Here is a 22399-nt window from a genome sequence, read left to right as displayed (position 1 = left end):
AAACCTTTGGCAATCTAAATCGAACTGATCAAGCCATGGCCTGAACGTGAACGTGCGAAAGCAAGGAGAAAATTTGTGGTCGTATCAAACCTAACTTGCATATATAAATGTTACTGACTTGGTTGATGCTCATGTCAAGGCCCTGGTCGCCCATCTCCAACATGGGAAACTTGGCATCAATGTAGCCAGCAACTTGGAGATCATATGTGCTTACGTTTATAGTGATCATCCTTGTAACATCAGGGATGAAATTAATTGGACAGCCCAACATACAAACCTTCAAATTTGTTTATTACAGATTGCATGGAGATGGCAGAAGTACTAAGTTATCAATGGCTATGGTCCGAGTAATAAATTATGATAATTTTGGACAAATTAATTCATTATAGGAGTTTTTACAATTGAAAGACTAGTAGTGGAAGAAATTTACTACTAGTATATATTTAGTGTATTACGTGTATATTTATTGGAGGGATTAAGATAAAAGTACCTTTTAAATTCAGTATTAGGATATGACAAATTTATTTATTGTCAAATACATGTTAAATAGAAACATTAAAAATATTTATATAGATTTTGTCAAATCCATATATAATTTTTACTAAATTACATTTTTATATAATTTTTGTTCCATGTTATCGGGTTTAAAATTTTCAAGTCTAAATTTTATCTAGTTTTACCATAATATATAGTTTCTACCCAAGCTCCTAGTGGTACAAATTAGGATGCTTGCTAAGTGAAAGTGACTGCACAATCAATACTTTATTATTATTTGTATACAAAGTAAAATTTTAGTTATCAAATAGCTATAAGATTACAACAGCAGGCTCTAGTTTCCAAGGTAGTATGTATAAAGGTAAAGAAGATGTACATGCAGCAGAAATATAAACTGTGAATGAGCCATAAATCCTAAAAAAGCCAATGCTTTCTTCTTGGTGCTCTGGTGGGAACATCTGTAAACATATATATATATATATATATATATATATATATATCCAGTGAGGGATGGAGTTTATAATTAATATGACTGATGCCACAGAAACAATAGGGTAAAAGGTGAAGAAAAAGAAATGAAACTAGTAAAGTGGTTTCACCTCCACTTGCATACAATGAATTGTAATGTACTTCACTCCAGAAGCTTAGCCAAACTTCTGAAATACACAACAATGTTTACCGTCACTTAGAGATTTCAAAAACAAGTAAATTAAATGAAAAACAGGCAGCTCAGATAAAGATTTTCTTAAAAACCATTAGCATCAGCTGATAAAATAAGGGTCATATTGCCTGGTATGAATACTGGATCTGCTAGTTGGGACTTTATGATTGGAGAATGAGAAGATGTATGATTGGCAATATAGTACTAGTATATACCTTTTATGCAAAAACTTAACAAGGTTCCAAACAAATCCAAGTAACAATTGAATACAACAAATTATATTAATTGATATGGTTGATTGAGGAATAACTCACACACATGTCAAAAGGACACAGCAGAAAATCATCTCCAGCAGTTCCTATTATTGCTTGAAATTTATCCATTCCAACTTTTAAATTTGAGAAAATCTGTTGAGCATAAATTTTATGTGCTGCTTGGGCGAACGTTAAGCACTAATTCCTACACTTAATGGATACCGTAACCCCTGTGATCTTAAGTCCCTGGCTAATGCAACTATTTTAAAAGCACACTTCTATGCTCTTTGTTGAGTAATTGCCTGTTTCCTTAAGATTTGCTTGTGTTCAATGCCAATATTGATTCTGCCAAAAATTCCTGCAGTTCATTGCTAGTTTTTCTTGCATTGATTACTCAAGTCTTGGGAAGTAGTTGAAGCAAATTTCAAGCATCTAGCAACTGCTATAAACGAAGAAAAGATGTGTAAATATTTATGCTTGCCACAGTTCTTTGGATGGGGAATAACCTCCTAGTCTTCGGTGAAAGGGTATGGACAACATAGTTAGATAGTCAGGGGAGTGTAAACAACCAGATAGGGTTTCACTTGCATTTCTTTTGATGTGGTATTTGAATAAATTATAGGGTGGGCAACCAACACAATCAGATAATCATCATTTACAGATATTTAATTCAAAACCATTTTAAAATATTACTACCAAATGAATATTATTTTACTTCTACTAAGAGTAGGCTTGATTAAAAATAGAAGCAAGCAAGGCAAACCTTGGCTTTGCATAAGGTTAATCATATCCTCTATGTACTATAACTATTGATGGTCATGTGAAAAGACAGTTTCTTATTATTAACCACTTCACGTAGGTAAGAAAGGTTATTACCAGTACTCAAAATAAAACTAATATAAGAGAAGAAAGCAAGCTGGATTTAAGTTAATAAGATATGAAATTTATATCAAGTAACAGAAAGGATAGCAACAAGAGAATTCAGGCAAGACAGAGAAATAACACCTACCTCTAGTAGGACTTGCTTCTTTGGGCATGATCTCAATGTAGCAAGCGTCACGAAAAGAGGTGACAAGACAAATTTTGGCTCCAAACTGCAGTTGATGACACAAAGGTCATCGTTAAAAGCTGAAAACTCAATAAAACAGCTAATAGATAGAATAACCTTGTAGGTGTGCAACTAATTTTATCCTATCTCCATAAACCACTTGATGAACATGTTCGAAAAGATAGGGTAGAGAGAGAAATGGAGGATAAGCAGAGAAATAAGGAGAAACAAGGACGAATGGAGCACAAAAGCAAATCGGAAGGAAAAGGAAGAAAGAAAACTTTAGGGAGAGAAAATTCTAGGTTCAACATTCCAATAATTCCAAAGCTGCCTAAAACTACAAACCAAAGTATTTAGTATTTACAGTAAGCATAGTGATATACCCTTGTATAAAAATGAATTCCCAATATAACCTTAGGCACACAGAGCAGCACTAATACCAAAATTGATGTATAGTGGGTTTAGGGAAAGATGATACAGCAAGAGTAAAGGAGGCTAAATGGAAAATAAGGAGAATTGGGGGAAGAAATAGAAACAGGGGAGGAGAAAGAAGAATAAAGAAAGAAGAGAACCAAGGAAGAATAAAACAATATAGAAAGAGAAATTTCTAATGTTTAAATTATAATAATAAAAAAGCCCTTATATAAATATGAAACCCCAAACATAGCTTAATAATGAAAATGTGGCAGTCCATCACCATTTCTATCCAAGAAGCTATTGTACAACATAAGATCCAGGTCATTTACTCAAACAACTTTTAAAGGATCTTACAAAGGCCTTTTCTAATAGACAGCGAGTATGTTTGTTGATATCTGTACAAGACATTAACTGGTATGCAATGACAACAATGCTGAAACATGTGCTCATTAAAAGAATTTATCCGAAATAGTTATTCACAGAGTCATTTCTCTGACATGATTTATCAAACCAAAAAGGACTTTTAAGGCCATCATTTTGAATGTAAGTAGCAGAGAAAGTTTAACAGGTCCACAGAGGATATTAATGACATAAAAACTCTAGGAAACTGATTCAGTTTTAAGGATGGAAAAACTCTAATGCAGCTTAATATACTAATGTAACCTGTTTTTTATAAGTTCAATACAAGAGTAGAATCCGCAAGTTAAATGTGGTAGACAAGGCTTTCCCCTACAAAGGTTGCAGACAAAGTAGAGTTTAATGCCATGGCCTATGTCAGCTTGACTTTAGCTGCTTTTGGCCAGCATAACTCTTCAAATTTCAGACATAGTAGAAAATCTGAGCTATTTGTTGGGGTAAATGAACAGAGTGCATTATGACTAGCTCGTGAACAAGTTAAGTTAGATCTTGTTTATGTTCGTTTATGAAGCTTAACAAATGAATTCAAACAATATTTTTTGGTTCGATTAATAAATGAACAAAACTTAAACATAGGGAAGCTCGGCTCATTTACACTCATGAACATGCTTGATAAGCTGTCATGAACAAGTTTGCTAAAATCTCAATAAGAGCTTGTTTAGTCCTTTTCAAGTTACTACTTTTAAGCTTTAATATCTTCTAAGTTCAAAACACAACTTAATATTTACAACATTAGAAAGTATATATTACATATATTAAAATCATCCATAATTTTTATAAAAATTATTCTTGTAGATTAAATTTTGATAAACCCAAAATGACCACTAGTGATAAAAAATGAGACTTGAAAGAAGTTATTCTACCCACCATCTCACATCAAAAGAACAAGTGAGAATAAAGAGCCATGGTTTCTATAAAAAAATTAAAAAAAAAAAGTCACCTTTGTCCCACAAGTCAATCGGCAATAATGGTCTTCACATGCTGGGCCCACATAAAGTGAGCCAAACATTTGCTTTTTGAGGACTTAAAGACCAGTTAGTCTTTTTTTAACTTAAGCCACAAGCTTGTTAAGAGCTTGAGTCCAGCTCGAAACTTAGCTAAACTAAACAAGCAGAGTTCGAACAAGGTCTTTTAGTTCATGTAAAGCTCAGCTCGTGTTCTAGATCGATAAAACTTAGCCGAGCGGAGGCCGAACATAGAGATGCTCTGCTTTGCTCGTTTTGGGCCCTAGCTATTTATAATATGATACAAACAATAGACAAAAGCTTGGAAAAAATGCATTTCAAGGGGGCAATAATAACAAGTGATTCTAAGGAATCAAGAAGATGAAATTTCAACTTACTCGGTCAGCAGCTGCTTGAAGAGTGACATGATCTCCCCATTCCCCAGATCTAGTGGAACAAAAAATTTTGCACTAAATGAGTTAGCAATTACTCATTTGAGATCATTAAAAAATCTTTTCTATTCTTCAGGGAGAAAGTCAACAAGAATCAATATCTCACTTTTTCATCTTTTTCAGGTAGCCTTTGTACTTCATTGGGACATAACCTTCATACAACTTTTTGGAATGTTTTAGCTGAAAATTAAGAAATTAAAAAGAAAAATAAAAGAACAATAGAGAGTAAATATAACCATAAAAACGATATTTCTAATCTCACTTCACTTAGTGCTTATCTAGCTCACATTATAGTAAAGCTGAAATAAAAATATGACACTAGAATATCTGTATTAAGGTTCATACTACCTAAAAATAAAAAGAGGGGGGAGAGAGAGAGACACAAAATGATTAATGATCAGAGACCATAAGAAACTAAACTTGGAGGATGGCTACAAAATTGTCTGCAAGAGAAATTTGAGCACCTAAAAATGATTTTAACTCCAATATCCACATTCATGCAATATACTCCACCAAATATATAACTTTGGAAAATGCTAACTTTTTTAAAGCGTGATTACTAATTGCTTTAAATTCTTTTCAAAGAAATCATATAAAGTTTTTTCAAAAGTTATTTTGTGTCAAATTGAGAATTTAGACAGGCTTAAGTTTCTTGTCAGACAAATATTTATCCCATGAAGTTGCAAAAATGGGGACAGACATGTGTTTAATATGATAAATGTAAATACTATGTTGATACCTGCATTTAATTTTATAATATATCCTTTATAATTATGAAAATAAATGCATCTTGATAAAAGTTCAACATAAGAAATATTTGATTTGGAATTTTTTAATTAAAAAAGAAAAAAATTCTTTCCAATTTTAAAATTTTTAATTCAAAACTATAAAAGAAATTAATAAAAGAATCAAAAAGAAAGATGAAAATGACATAGCACTTTTTTAGACAGATGACATGTTTTTATTGGTTGTTTTTGGACATAAGACCCATTTGACTAACAGTGTTAGTCTCATTGGCAAACTCATAAAAAGAAGCATTGTTCAATTACCTAATTGTGCATTTTTAAACTTTAGGTACCAAATCAAACATTGGACTATAGTTTGGGTATATATATATATATATATTATATTATCAACAAACAATATATGCTCTTGTTCTCTCTAGGCATCATAAATGTGTAGGTACATATCTACACAAATACATGGAAATCTTTTATATTTTGAACTTGTATCGATGTGTATTACAATACAAGTTAGTAAAAGAAAACCTTATTCCCAAGATGGTGCTACAAATTGCACATATCAAAGTCAGACCTTTTGTTTTCTCATGTGTTCATGTTTGCCCATATATACAGAGACACAATAAATCTCACAAACAAAAGCAGGGAAAAAATGCTAAAAATAAAGATATGACCATCTCCTATTTCAATGAGGAGAAATAACAAGTCCAAGTATTTGTAAAGGAAAGGGTTCTTTTGTTCTTATCACTATAACTAATGTTTATCTAACAGAATTACATCCGAAAATAAGGTAAGAGATGTTTGCTTTTGTGAAGCAGCATCTTACCTGCTTGACAATCTGCCTCCTAACATGTTTGTGGTAGCCTGGATTGCGGAACAGCTGATCTGCTAATGCTCGAAACTATCAAAAAAGACATCATAATAGAAGATTTATCAAGAAAAACAGCAGATGCAGATAAAGAAAACAGAAATTATGCCAAGTTTCAATGACTTTCATATTGAAATATCATTGTTGCATATCTGTGCATCTGCCTATGGAAATATAAAGCATGATAAATGCGAGTATAAAAGGTGATGCTAGAGAAAGGACTAATCATAGTACAAAATGAAAGACCTGGCAATTTCCATCACCCTCAATTTGCAATTCAGTTAAACCATAGGTGGCCAACCTGAAACCAAAAAAAAAAAAAAATCATAACCAAATAAACACAAACCAATTTATATGGATAACTGAAATGTAGAGTATGAAAGGTCAGATGTCAAAGGCAAAATTTTCAACTATCATGCCAGGAAGTATCTTTATGTCATATTTTACCTGTAAGTAACCACAAAATTAGAAAATACAGACCCAATAAGGATGGCAATGTGGTTTTAAGAGCCATATTCCACACCAGATTATTAAAATCACTAGCTCAAAATATTTTTTTGAACATGATGCGAATTAAGAGGAACAAAATTCGAGAGACCTTCAGGCAAAATGGAAAGAAACCACAAAGTTTTTTTCAAAAGAAAAGGCAAATTAAACATCATAGCATGCAGTAACCACAGAATTAAAGACTAAAATGAAGTCCAAAGCAATTTTTTCTTTCTAAAAAAAGGCTAAATCGGAGCAGACTATAGGTAGTGAACAATTTAAAATAAAACAATCAACAAGAAATTGATATAGTGCATACGATAAGATCAAAACCTTTCAGACAGCCGTTCATGGTCTAAGGTTGCATCATTCACATCAGGTATTTCCCCATTGACACGAGGAGTAAGCTGTCAACAAAATGATAAGGTGAGTGATTAGACAGTTAATATAACAAAGACTATCCTGATTTCAGAAGAGAAAATAAGAAAACTTTACAACTTTTTCTAGCACGTGCTAGTCAATTAGTAAGTAATGAAGTTGAGGAGAAACATTGAATTAATCATAAAACATTGGAGCAAAAAGAGGCAGTATAGTTTCATGAAAACCATGTTAGATTGAATTTGCAATTTCCTACCATCAAGTGAGAGAGAGATAAAAGGGAAACATTAGGGCATGAACTTACTCTTTCGTAGACCCCCATATCTACGGTAAGAGGCATGAACAGACAGAAGGACAATATTACCCTTCCTAGTAATAATCCTATAATGCCTACAAATGCAAAGTGTGCTCTATGGTACAAATGTACATTTAATATAAAAAGCTACAAAAAGATCATACTGTCAGAGTGATGCTACACTTGTACTTTGAGTTTGCATAAAATTGCAACAGAAAAAAGTGCACAAAGAACATATTTTCACCAATTTAAAAGATCAATGATCTATATCACACTATGAGAAACACTGATTCACTCAACAGTGAATATGCAATAATAATGGAAAAGAAAACCTTAGAATGAAGGTACTGAATTGATAACAAGCAGAGAAAGAAATAGTGCTAGCATCTTAGAAATAAATTATGAAAATAACATGATGTAAAATAATTTTTCTCTGGAAGCACCATGCTGTTAGCAATATATCCGGTTTTTCAACAATAATTGGCACATATTACAATAATTGTGGGAAAACACTTATTTATAGCTGGTTGTAATCTTGTAATCTGTATATTTATATTTGTATCTCTAGAATTAAGTATAAGTATGTGATGGATCTTCTGAAGGAAACTGGGAAGCTTGCATGTAAACCTGCAAATACCCCTATAGATCCTAATCATAAAATTGGAGAAGCTAATGAAGATGCTGCTGTAAATAGAAAGATGTACCAAAGATTAGTTGGAAGACTCATTTATCTCTCACATACTAGACCTGATATAGCATATGCTGTAAGTGTGGTAAGTCAATTTATGCATAGTCCTAAAGAAGTGCACCTACAGGCTGTCTACTGTATATTGCACTATTTGAAGGCCAATCCTGGGAGAGGTATCTTATTCAAAAGAAATTCGGGGTTAGTTCTAGAAACATATACAGATGTTGATTATGCAGGTTCAATAACCGATAGAAGATCCACTTCAGGCTACTGCACTTTCTTAGGTGGTAATCTTGTGACTTGGAGGAGTAAAAAACAAAATGTGGTGGCAAGATCAAGTGCTGAAGCAGAGTTCAGAGCAATGGCTCAAGGAATTTGTGAACTACTATGGTTAAAGATTATCCTAGAAGAGTTGAAGATCAAGTGGGATGGACCAATGAGACTCTACTGTGATAACAAGTCTGCAATAAGCATTGCACACAATCCTGTGCAACATGACAGAACAAAACACATTGAAGTAGACCGGCATTTCATAAAGGAGAAACTAGATAGTGAGTTGATTTGTACACCTTATGTATCAACCAAGGGTCAACTTGCAGATGTGTTGACTAAAAGTCTCAGCAGTGCAATATTTCAAGAAATTATTTCCAAGCTGGGAATGGAAAACACCTATTCACCAGCTTGAGGGGGAGTGTGGGAAAACACTTATTTACAGCTGGTTGTAATCTTGTAATCTGTATATTTATATTTGTATCTCTAGAATTAAGTATTTGTATTCCTAGAATTAAAGAAGATTTAGTTTCCTAGTTTAACCCCTAGTTAGTTGTATATAAACCTAAGATTCTTGTATAATTCATAATAAGCAGTTTTTCAATATACATTTAGTTTCCACAATAATAATTCCCAAAGTTTCGAAAGGGTAGCATCTCACTCAGCAGTCAGCAGAACATAGTCCTCTTGGGACCAAAGAGAAGTCCAAAACTATTATGTTTATGCCATGAGGTACAATTTTAAAACAATGCAAAAATTTTCTTCAACAAGGTGAACAACCAATGAATAAGAGGTAGAGATGATTATACCGGAATGGAATCCAAATGAGAGAGTCTTTTTGCAAGCCGGCCATCGTTGTGCAAGTTTTCCTCTTCTGCTAAGATGTTTGCTACGGTTTGATCATCCTCTGTATCTTGGAGACTGCTATTCAAACTTGAGCTGGAGCTTGCACTTGCATTCCTGTAGCCTTCACTCATACTATCTCAATAACAACATGTAGTCAAGAAAACATGAGATTACAGGAATTCTATATATTAAGCCATCAAATATACTAATACAAAAAGGTTGATAACCATCCAAATTGGCAAACAGAATTCTAGACCAGACTGTTAAATTATCAATCTCTCATACTACAAGAATAAATTATTACTTATAACAATGTAATTTTACACAAGCTTAACAGAAAATCATCAAAATAAAGAAATCCCTAAAAGAATGACTTCAAAATTCCAAGCAATCCAGATCCTACATGGGGTATGTTAGAAATATCGAATTTTACCTAAAAACCCAGAAAATAAAAGACAAAATATGGCTCCTTTCATAGCTTTTCTTATATCCAACACAAGCATATTAAAGAGTAAAAAGGCTAGGATTGTTAACCTTAGCTGAACTGAATTAAGAGAAGTTTATACTAAACAGAAGCAGATGATTCAAATTAACAATGAATTTCCTTTAATTATAATTTTTCTTCCATTTTCTCACCAACCAATCAGAGCATAAGTTATCCCAATATGACAGAGGCAAGGATAAAAAACATAAATAGCCATAGCCACAAAAAACCAAAAAAAAAAAAAAATGGAAATAGAGAATACCCGGATTAAAAAACTGAAGAACTTTGAGAATTGAGAATTGGTTGATGTAGGATTGAATATTTTGTTAGATCTTCTTAGCTGAAGCCGAAAAGTTTTGTAATCATATCAAGTTTCTTTTACATAAAGATTTAATGGAAATCAAGAAAATGGAATGGTAAAAATAGTTGTAGGCCGTGGACTATAGCATTAACAGCTTTACTTGGACATGTATAAGACGTGGGGAAAGGAAGAAAATAGTTACGGTAATTAAATAAAAGATACAAAAATATACTACTCAAAATTTTAACAAAAATTATATTTTTAATAAAAATTATAAATAAATTTAATAAAATTTAAAAAATATTTTTATATTTTTATTTAATTTTTATATTTTATATTATATAAATATATAAATTATCAAACTTTTTAAAAAATTTTGTGGAACTTTGGGTTTTTGGGATTTGGAGACACGAATTATCGAATTAAAAAAATATATATATCGAGGCTTTGGGTTTTCGAGGATTTGGAGACTGTCCAAACGTCATTCTGTCTTAATTCCAAACAAGAAACCAACACGCAATTGGCCACACGGAGATTTCTTAATCTGAATGTTACAAAAATTTTCATTCATTTCCAGAAGAAGTAGTGAGTGACATCTGTTCAATATTCATTTTATTCTTTCAATCGAAAACAATTTCAGAATATGTCATTCGGGTTGATCCATTTGAAGAGTATCGATGGACTGAGGATTTAAGCCCAACGTTTTTAAAATGGACTAAACCATCTATAAAAAATAGAAATGAACAATCGGTTCGAATTTAAAAAGTACGAAAACCAATTTGACAGACCTCTTATAAAAAAATCGAATCAATCAATTTTTAATAATTAAAAATAATCAAATCGAAGTAAAATTGATAGGTTCGATTGAAATTTTGAAATTTTTTTATTATTCTTTTATTATTAATTTTGAATAATAATTTTACAACATTTTCGCTCAATAAAATTCATTATATGATTTTGTCACTAATTTTATATTTTTTATTTTTAAAAATACAAATAAAATATTTTTATATATTTATATTATATAATATATTTTAAAATTTATTAAAAACAAGTTAATTAATTCAATAGGTTCATTATTAATTTTAAAAATAAAAAATAGATCGAAATAATCCACTAAATCAATTTCTTTATCAACATTGTCACAATTAAAAAGATTTGTCCAAATTCAATCGACTTCGATTTGAGCCAACTTATGCTCATCCTTAAAAAATGATGTTCTAAATTTTTTATTTATTATTTGGACTAAATCCAATAATAAATTAAATATTTATTAACACTTATTTTATTTAATATTTATTTTGTACATAAATTAAATTTATCAATTACTTTTATAAATGAAAAGGTAAGAACGAAAATTTAAAATAATAATTTATTAAATGATAAAAATTATTTAAGAAAATATTTTTTCATTAAAAGAATTTGACAACATAAAAATAATATATATTTATACCATAAATAAAACATACATTAAGACATATGTTAGCCTTGAATTGATCTTTATTTTGAAATGACAAAATATTAAAGTTAAATAAATTTGATCAAGATTTTGAAAAAGATTTATTTAGTACATGTTCTTAAGTTTTATATTTTGATACTAAATAAATAATATGATTTTCAAAGTTTAAACAAACATTTCTTGGTGTCATATTTCTCAAACCAAATCTTCCTTTAAAAATTATTTATTTGAGTTTAAATGAAAGTCCAATTGTTGTTTTTAAAGTGAACTTATTCATTTTGTACTTAATACAATTTTAATAATATTGGTTTTGAGAATAGATTAACTTAAGGAAGTTATTTTACAAGAACAAAATTTTTCAACATTGAATTTGTTTTATTTTTCTGTATAAATTCACAAGGTTTTAATATTTAAAATTTATATGGTTGGAAAGCTTTTTGAGTCTACTTTCTAATGGATTAAACAAAATGAAAATTCAAATTTTTTAAGAAAAGATTTAGAATTTTTATTAGACACACTGTAATTGTCTAGAAAACTGCACAAAGGGTAAATTTGAAAATTCACTATAATTCGTACACAGTGAATTAGTTGATCACTTTATATGGATAGAAAGCTCTTTAAATCTAGTTTCAAAATCTTCAAACGGTTTATAATTTAAATTTGTATAACTCAAGTTATGGTCAAATTAGTTAGTAGAGTACAAAACAGGAAATAACCACCCAGTAGCTGACAGGATCGATCCCCTCATGGAAGGGATTGATTGGGTCATGATTTTCAAATGCAAATTAGTTCAAAACATGAACCAATCAATCTCTTCATGGAAGGGGTCGATCAGTTCTGGGTGTGGGCACTCCAACGCTTATTTTTTCATCATTCCAACGAGCATTTCTTCACTCTAAGCTTCCCCAACGGCTACTTCTTCAATTGCTCTATAAATTGGGCACTCCAACACACCAAGAAGTTTGATGAATCAAAAGAACAAGAGCTAATAAGCCACATTTTCATTCTCTCAAAGAATCAAGAGTTTTTAGAGCTTCAAAGTCCATATTTTTGTATTTATTGTATCCAATTTTTATTTATTGTTCATTCATCATTTTCTTGTACTTAAACTTAGCAAACACTTAGCCTTAGAGATGTTGTTCTATTGTTTGTAAAATTACCTTTGATATACAAGGGTGGAAGAGAACAAGAGGTGGGATATCCTCTTGAGAGCTTTGTAGTGAGATTGGGCAAAATACTACAAAAGGTAGAGGTTTCTATCTTAAGCCTTAGAAAGAAAAAGATATGTTGTATTTTCAATTCAAGAATAATGGATTGAAGCCTTGGTGTGGACAACCAAGAAGAGAGGACGTAGGTGCCTTGTGAAGAAGGATCGAACCTCTATAAATCATTGTGTTTGATTTCTCTATCCCTATCTTGTTACAATTTATTGTTGTTTATATTTGATTTTAGATTCACTAATTGTTATTGTTTGCATTATATTTTCATCAAAAGTGCTTATTGTTTTAATTTTCATTCAACTATATTGAAATCATTGTTTGAGAAGAATTTAAAGAGATCCAATTCATCCCTTTTTTTGATCACCATCTAACCTAAAAAGCTAACAACATATAATAAAATATAAATATTTTTTAAAAAATGCATCTAAAAGAAAAAAATGTTGGATATGTATTCTACCATTTGTCGCCTTATTTATTTTTTTTTTGTTTTTTGTTTTTTATTTATAGTTAATAAATATTTTTTTCTAAGGATAAAGAAAAAGATTCAACTTTTTTCCTTTTTTTGTTTTTTTTTATCTTTTTTTTAAAATTAGATCAATTAAAAAAAACGACGAATGTATACATGTGATTTCAACAACTCTTATTCAATTAGTTTAAATTTGTTTGAATCCAATAAGTGTGTTTTTATAAATTTGGGATCAAAACAAGATTTTTTTTTTTAAATTGTGGTCAAGTCAAATGTGAATTTATGATGTTTCATATCGTCCAGGTGTACATAGATATATTTTTTATTATTTATTTAATTTTATATTTATATATCATATTAATAAATTTATTATTTAATATCTTAATTTAATAAATGCATATGATATCTTCATTTGATTTTTTTGGCAACTTCTTTTGTTTTTTTAAGTTTATAACTTTTTTTAATTAGATAAATTTTGTAAGAAAAAATAGTAAATGTAGAGATGACAAAATAATCCATTTCCCATTGATTTTGATTTATCTCAATTCAATATGTATAGACTTTTATAAAATTCATAATCGTATCGAAGTTTTTTCTTTTTTAAAATTGAGATCAGGTTAAAGGCGAGTATAGAATGTTTCATCTTATTTTGAATATATATAAAAATTATATTTTAATTATTTATTAGTTTTATATTTATATATGTGTTTTATATTAATAATGTTATTATTTAATATCTTAATTTTAAAAAAATATTACATTTATACATAATTAAAATGTAATTCATCCATTCATCATTATATAAATTTTATTCATTTTGAATTTTGTTAACCCTCATTCGAGATGTCGACATGGTACCATATGTTTTTTTTTTCTTTTTTTTTTGTTTTTAAAGCTTTTTTCGGCTTTTGATTTTTTTAGTTTTCAATTTAGATAAGTTTTATGAGAAAACTCAATAAAAGTGTTCATGTGATATCTCAATTTTATTTTTTTCCTTTCACCTTTGTTTTAATTAAATAAATTTTGCAACAAAATGAGTCAATAAATAAGGATAGCAAAATAATTTGTATCCAATAGGTTTTGACCCAACCAAACAAATAGTGGGTAGCTTTTTTCTCTTTTTTTCTTTTTTTACTTTTTCCATTTATTGTTTATTTTTTAAAACTAGATAAATTTTATAAGAAAATAATGTCAATGGAGGTATCTATGTTGCACCTTTATTTATTTATTTATTTATTTTGTGTTTAACTAGACAAATTTTATAACAAAATAAGCCAATTGAAATGGATGATAAAACAATTAATATTCAATAAGTTTTAATTTGTCTCAACCCTATTTAGTTTTTTTTTTCCATTTCATCTTTTTTTTTAATTAGATAAATGTTGCAACAAAAAGTGTTGATTAATAGAAATGTCAAAATAATTCGTTTATGACAAGTTTCGATAAATTTCAGTCCAATATGGGCCAATTTCTTTAAATATTGATCGAGTTAGGATGAATTTATTATTTTTATAAAGAGATGAAATCAAGACAAAAGCGTGTTTAGGGTGTTCTATCTTGATCCATTTAGGAGAATATATAAAAGTATATATTTTATTATTAATTTAATTATATATATTATATTAAGATATATTAATAAAGTACTATTTAATATCTTAATGTAAGAAATTAATATTTTAAACTCAATTATGGTATCTATATGATAGTTGCCATTGATTTAGGCAATTCTATAAACAGAAAGACCAAAATAAGACAACTCTAGGCAATTAGGAATCTGAGTATAACTTTTTAAAATTTAATAATCAAAGTAGAATTTAGGTTAAAATTTAAGAAGTACGATTGCTATTAACCTTAAAAAAAAAAAAGGCAACAGGTAAAATAACCAAATGGAGTTGACACATGAATGTATCAATTGATCTCATTTTCTCATAAAATTTATCAAATAAAAACAAAAGATAAAAAAATGAAAAGGACAAAAATAAAAATAAAATAGAAAAACAAAAAATTAATTAAGTAAATTTGTAAAAAAAATATATGAATAAGGATGTCAAAACAAAAAAAACTAACTTTCAACATCACAAGGGTATGCATTTAGTATAAATAAAACTAGCAAATGTGTTTGTATTATATAATTAATAAATGATTAATTTTCATATATTTAGTTTTCATTATTAATAAAAAACGATTATATTAATACTAATACATATATTAAAAACATACAAAAAAAATAAAAATTGTTTAAATGAACAATTACTATTTAATATAATATAATTTAAAATTAGTTCAATAAAAAATTTGTAAATATATCTATATACCCTATATAAAAATATATCATAAATGGGATAAGAGTGTGACAAGTGTATTCATGCTTTGTTTTTTTGGGCTTTCTTTATTGCGGGGTGTTATCATTAAAATTTTTTTTCTTAATGTGTGTGTTGACAAGTGTATTCACATGTCTTTTTTTTTTCTTTTTTAAAGTGTTTCTTTAGATAGGTGTTTTCCTTTTGGCTTTTCGAAGAGAGTAATGCTAGCACGAAATTAACAAAGTTGATGTGTTTTCTTTTTCTTTTACTTTTGGTTTTTGTTTGTTTTTTAGTGCATTTTTGGGCAATTAGTATGTGTTTTGCTCCTTTCTTTTTGGGTTTTTTTTTGTGGTTTTGGGTAAATTTTTTTGGTTTTTTTAGTTTTTTAATTGAATATGGGTTTTATTTATTTTTTAATTTTCTTAAGACAATTTTGTGTTATAGACTTCAATTTATTGGGACAATTTTGTTATTGAAGAAAAAATTTTCAATATTATGTTTTTTTATCTTTAATTTCTTTAAAATATTTGTTGTGAGGTTTACATTTTTTAAAAATATTTGTCTAAAATATTTGTTGCATATGATATGGATGGTAATCGAAGTGGGTATTTTTATGGATTGGTTTGTGTTTTTTTGTTTAATTAGCATTTTTATATGCATGTATTGTTGAATATTGTTAGGGATTAAATTAAATGTTAGCGGGTGTTTTGTTATTTTGGTAGTTTCTAGGTTTATTTTTCTATTTGAATTTTTTTTATGGATTTATGTTTTTTGTTTTTTTTGTTAAGCAATTTTTTTTTATGTTTGGTTCTTTGAATTTTTTGGATTTTTTTCCTTGGATGAAGAACTTATGCAAACACTTTTTGCTTAAAATGTAATCAAGAAATACAAGATAAGGTAAAATAATACAATTTATAAATCTTCTATGATCTAATCCTTCTGTTTCTCAATGCAAACAAAAGGCACAAAGCCTAGCATATTTCAAAAAAACATAAAATCTATATAAGAAATAGAGAAAATGGAAGTTGCTCCAGTGAAGCTAGTAAAATTTTATACTCATTATTCTTTGAAATTTCATCCTAACAGTAGAGCTTTCTCAAAGGAACAAAAAATCTTTGTGCTATGATATGAAAATAAGAATATGCATGAGCTTTGTATGCCTTTCTTACAATAAATCAGAACACACAAAAAATAGTCATAGCTTCTTATCACTGACTTAATCATTTTTGTAAATTTTAAAAATAGAGCCTAATGCTACTTAGATAGTGAACAATATGATTACACTTTTGAAAATTAAAGGAGCAACAAGTTGCTATCCTCTTAAGATATTTTCGGATAAATAAGTTTAGAAGAAGTGGGCCTATATTATGTGTCAAGTGACAACATTGGGTTTTGAGGGTTATATGGGAAGCTGGTATATTTGAATGTATTATGAGTAGATAAATTAAACTTGAATTCCTAGATTTAAACATCATTTTGGCTATTAAGATACATTTCTTAATAAACATAACGAAAAGATCATGATTAAACTTAAACTATGTTCTTTTGGTTAAAAATGAGACTCAAAATGCTATAATTTTAAACTAGCTTTTGTAGGTTGATGGCTGACTTTTGGGGTTATGGAATGAAAGTTAATATTTCCTATTATCATGAACTTTTGGTCTATGTATTAATTTTGCTTCTATCATGCTACATACCTCACAAGACAAAAAAAGGGTAACTTGAGTTAAGTTAAATAAAAGAGTTATAAGGAAAAAACTTTAAAGAAAAAAACCAAAAGCTAAAAAGGTAAATGAGCTTTCCAAAAACATTAATAGGTATAGTTATCATTGTGTCTACTAATCTCTTTTATTGAGTATATGCTTATTATCTGTTGGTGGTTCTGGTTGAAAGAAAAAATTATAATTATAATCAAATATTACAATTCGTACAAGAAATCAATGAATCAAATCACAAATTAACTAATGAAATAACATACTTATGCGTCTAGGACTGTTTTACTTTTAAGGACTATATTGTGCCTTTCTAAAATAGGACTATATTTTGCTTGAAATTAATATATTGTGCCTTTCTAAAATAGATTAATTATTTGTAAAAAAAAAATAACCTAGTTGGTTGAGATTTGTTTAATATTAAATTACTTTATAGAAGATAATGTTAGAACATAAAACAATCGGCACACAACATGGATTATGTGATTAATATTGTTACATATTAAAGAGGATACATAGAGTACCAAGATTCTATTTATGACAATATGAAATATAAAAAAAAATGTGTAATGAAAGTAAGATTGAGTTTACACGTGTTGAGAGAAATATATGTCAAGTTTTATTATCTACATTAGCAATCGAGATCAAACCAACTAAACCATGTTAGTGGACACTGGACATTGGACACTACCAAAATCCATTTTTTTCTATTTAATTTGGAGTAAAACAAAATATCTTATGAGCTACCTTTTTAGTAACTCATCATTATAGACCTTTCTCTTTTTTTTTTTTTAATTCAAATAAGAATAGAAACTGATATTTGAAATGTCTTAGATCTCTCTCAAGTTCCTTTTATCCATGTTCTTCCAATCAACTAGTAGGAATAATAACAATTCGGTTCATCTTGGGTTCCGTTCCCTTTCTTTGGATATCGCATAATATTATGAAAATTTAAAATCTAATTTGAATTTGAACCGAACTTTCATTCGATTCAAACCGAATTTTATCAATTTGATTCAGTTCGATTTATTAATTTTTAATTTTTAAGTTTTTTAATTTTTATATATTATTTTAATATAAAATTTTAATATATTTAAGTAGATTTTGATATAGATTTATTATTTTTATTTATAAAAATTTAAAATATATAAATTTAAAAAATATATATAATTTGGTTTGATTTAATTTTTTTTTATTTTTCACTTTTCGATCCCAAATCTGATTTGAATCTTATATATACATTTAATATCTAAACTTGATTCGAACCGAATAAAAAAATTGATGTGAAACGAAGCGAACACTATAGTGTTGAATCGATTTTTGAATTTTTTAATATTTTTTCTCACCCCTATCAGCCAACATATATCATATTTCTAAACTTAAAATTTTTAATCAATAGTTTCATTAAAAAAAAAATCACCTACTACTACTTAGAGTGGCTCAATTTGATAAAGAAAAGGCCAAGAAATCATATTACTTAGAAAACAAATGAAGGACATGACCCACCACACTTTCACAAAAGGCAATGATCAAGCAACTGATTAGTAACTAAGCATAGATCAAGGTTTGGAGGGGAACAAGTGGAGTCTTAGTTTTCAATAATTTGAGGAAAAAGAGAAAGGGATTGGATGGGACTTTAAAGCCATTAACATGTATACACGAGCAGATCATAAAGTTGAAGGTTTCATATGGTGACTGGCTAAAGCTTACGTGGCTGTAAATGATTGTGGTTTTCATTAGCTTATAAGCCATTGGTAAAGATATCTATGAAGGAAAGCTTAAATATCAATTACAATTATAAGTTGGTTTGCTTCAAACTGAAAGGGGTTTGTGGCTTAATGAAGGACTTAGTTCTTTTTTGTTGCTTATGAAGTAGCTGAAGAGATCGATCCTTTTTGTATTATACCTGATGGAAAAACCTTTTACTTGAATCCTTATGCTTGGAACAATTGTAAGTCTTCTATGATTTTTTCTCTATTTATGTCCTATCTTAATTTCATTTGAGATTGTTTACTTCGAATTGTTATCAGTGGCAAATATACTATTCCTTGAATCTCCAACTGGTGTTGGCTTTTCATACACAAACATGACATTTGATTTATATACAATTGGTGACAGGAGAATTGGTAACTTATTTGATGAGGTGCTTGCTTCATGAATTCTATTGCTTTAGACTCTAATGTAGTGGATTTTGAAATCTTTAGATATTTTTTGGATCTGGCTATTGTAAATTTGTAGTTGAAGATGCATATGCTTTTTTGATTAATTGGCTCGAAAGGTTTCCATAATACAAGCATAAATATTTCTACATTGCTAGAGAAAGTTATGCAAGTGTTATTTCTATCTCAGTTTTGGCTGTAATATTTACTTCATAGTTGGAGCTTGGAGGACTATAGTTTAAAAGTAAAAGACTATATTCTTGGTAAATTACTTTTAGGTCATTGTGTTTTTCAATTGTCTCAAATTGTTTAGGGTTTAGAATCCTATTTTCAATTTCAAGGGATTTTTGTTGATAATGGGTTATTAATGAGAACATTTTTTATTACATGGTTGCAATTTCAATTATTAATGGCAAATGATTTTTTTTTATTTTGTCATTAATAGGTTGTAAATGCTATTACTGATAACTACTATGGTTTTGTTAGTACATTTAAGTACTGTTGGACTCATGGTTTGATATCAGATTCAACGTATAGAAGTTTAAGAGTTGCCTGTGAGTTCAGATTCTCTACACATCCATCCTTGCGATGCATAAATGCTTTCAAAGTTGCTGAAGTCAAACAAGGAATCATTTATCCATATAGCATCTTATGAGGGGTCATTATGTAAGTTTTCATCAATCTTTTTTCCCATATGAATGATAATAATGGGGTTTTTCTAGTGATCTCAATTATGAATTATAGCATCATCCTACCAATGTTTATTTATAACCTGTATAATTTTACATAACCAAATATATTAGAAGCTTATCTTCACAAGTTGAATAGGTATGCAACAATTGAGCCATTTGCAATTGCAACAAATAGGCACCTAAGTGTTTGTTATTACAATAGATTGGGCGAAGCTGGGCTCCAACACTAGTTTATTTTAAAGAATCCTCTTATAAAAGCTACTTTTTAATATACAACACAATTTATTAAGTGTGAAAAGCTACTTTTTGATATACCTCACAAGGAAAACATTGTAAAACAAATTTTTACATTTAGCAAAATGATATTATTATAGGGTATACTTAAACTATGTATGGATAATTCACAAAATTATTTAGAATTAATAATTTATTGTAAATGTTAAAAGAATTTTTTTACTCCTTTTAATTTAGAGGTTTAAAAAAAAAAAGAAGAGAAAGACATGAGTTAAGTTATTTGTGAGTTATTTGAATTCGATTTATTCATTGTCAAGTCAAGTTCGAATTAGTCGAAAAACAAATCAAAATGAATTCAAATAGTTTAATATTTGATCCGAGAAGTTTGCGACCCTAATAGAGCTAAATCGAGCTTTAATATTTTTTATATATTTAATATATATAAATAATGATAAAAATATAATATTTAATATCAATATTTACAATTTTAACAAACCTAATCAATCTTATTGAATTGATTTTGAGAAGCTCAATTAAATTATGAGCTAAACTCAAGCATAAAAAATAAGACTTAATTAAGTTTGAGTCAAGCTAAATTTAAATATGATAATGTGTCAACTTAATTTAGCTCAATTACACACTCTAAAAAAGTTTTTTTTTTTCTAATTTCCAATTCCCTCTTAACTTTTAACTTCCAACTCCTTTCTTTTCCATTTTATAAAAGAAAAGTAGCAAACTTTTGCAATGTCACAAAACTCTTGTACAAAATTTTATTACATTAAAAGTAAAATTAATTTTGTTCATAATAAAAATATTAATGAATTTTTGTTGAATGATATTTAATATTTATTTTTAATATTTCATGTATTAATTAATTATTTATTATTAAATATTCATATTGATATTTCATACAAGTATTGACCAACATTAATTATTAATTTTTTTCATTTTAATTTAATGGTGTCTTGTATTATAATTAGTTTTATTGACTTATTATTAATTTTTTAATATTTTATGGATTTTTCTTTTTAAAATTATTATTTATCTATTTAGTTATTTTTTGTTATATTGTTGGAATAAACATAAAGAATGGGCTTTTGATTTTTTAAATATAATTAAGAGAAAAAGTTAAATAAAGCTATTAGGAAGATAATTTAAAATTTATTAAATTTTAATAAAATAATAATATGCTATATTATTATTTTAATTACATTAATATATTTATAAAGTAAAATTATACTCAATTTAATTTTTGCTGGATCATTTTGGATTCGAGTGAATTTGGATTTAGATTAATTTGAGTTTAAATCAATTTGAATTTGATTTAATTTAAATTTTGATGAATTTGTGTTTGTGTTAATTCATGTTCAAGTTAAACCATTTTGAGTTATTGATTTTTTTATTCAAATCAAATCGGTCAAATTAGGATTTCAACCAATCAAATGGATTTTTTTTTGTCGAATCAAATTTTGACAGCTCTATTATATGGATGCTGCGTAATTTGTAACTTTTGTGACAAAAAATTTTGTTACTAATTTGTAACAAAATTGATAAAATTGTGACATCTTATCAGTAATGGCATGGAAAACATAGTCACAATTTTCGTCATTGTTAGTCATTGTAAGGGATTTAAGATCTTTACAGACGGTTTATGATGAGATAAAACCTAACAGTGCGTGATGATTTTCATATCAACTAGTGTGGAGCCCGATTTTGCTTGATGTGTTAAATTAATTTGTAGTATTTTATTTATCTAAAATAATTTAATATAAACTTAGTATTGTTAAGTGTAGAAAGGTCTATTAAAATAATTGGCAGCAAAATGTTAGTTAATATAAAAATAAATGGAAAATGTTAACCTTTCTGAAAAAAAGTAAACTAGGCCTAGATCGTCATTAAGCAGATCTTGATTTGAAAACTTGCTTCAAATAAGTCCAGCCTTTGCCAAGCTTGAAATACCTAACTCCATTAACAACAATGATTAGAACAAAAAAAGAAAGTTACTATACCAATATTATGGCCAAGAATAAGAAATCCTATTCTCACCTTAAATGGATGAAAAATCAAAGTCATCTAATGTGATGTCATCAAATGCAAGTTCAGTAATATT

The 22399-nt window shown here is 28.2% G+C and overlaps 1 protein-coding gene across 1 annotated transcript; it reads right to left on the bottom strand.

Moving 5' to 3' along the window:
* Nucleotides 1-743: 743 nt before the first annotated feature.
* Nucleotides 744-10185, bottom strand: LOC111305658 (OVARIAN TUMOR DOMAIN-containing deubiquitinating enzyme 11-like). The gene is made up of 10 exons (XM_089750327.1): nt 10006-10185; nt 9223-9391; nt 7116-7189; nt 6543-6597; nt 6255-6329; nt 4795-4868; nt 4635-4683; nt 2420-2504; nt 1095-1151; nt 744-953 (listed from the first exon to the last, which is right to left on the bottom strand). The coding sequence occupies exons 2-10, from the start codon at nt 9388-9390 to the stop codon at nt 910-912; spliced, it is 681 nt and encodes a 226-aa protein (XP_089606453.1). The 5' UTR covers nt 9391; nt 10006-10185; the 3' UTR covers nt 744-909.
* Nucleotides 10186-22399: the final 12214 nt, after the last annotated feature.

Source organism: Durio zibethinus, chromosome 21 (assembly GCF_047325235.1).
Source record: "Durio zibethinus cultivar Kanyao isolate XHJ-2024 chromosome 21, ASM4732523v1, whole genome shotgun sequence".
Lineage (NCBI taxonomy): Eukaryota > Viridiplantae > Streptophyta > Magnoliopsida > Malvales > Malvaceae > Durio > Durio zibethinus.
This window is presented reverse-complemented; position numbering and strand designations above follow the sequence as displayed.

What these genes read in the sequence shown, in the direction of transcription:
- LOC111305658 (XM_089750327.1), bottom strand. Translation starts at nt 9,390, where the DNA reads ATGAGTGAAGGCTACAGGAATGCAAGTGCAAGCTCCAGCTCAAGTTTG. An exon ending in TTCAAGCAGCTGCTGACCGA is followed by an intron (nt 2,505 to 4,634) that starts GTAAGTTGAAAT and finishes CATCAACTGCAG; the next exon opens with TTTGGAGCCAAAATTTGTCT. An exon ending in TTCATTGTATGCAAGTGGAG is followed by an intron (nt 954 to 1,094) that starts GTGAAACCACTT and finishes ATATGTTTACAG; the next exon opens with ATGTTCCCACCAGAGCACCA.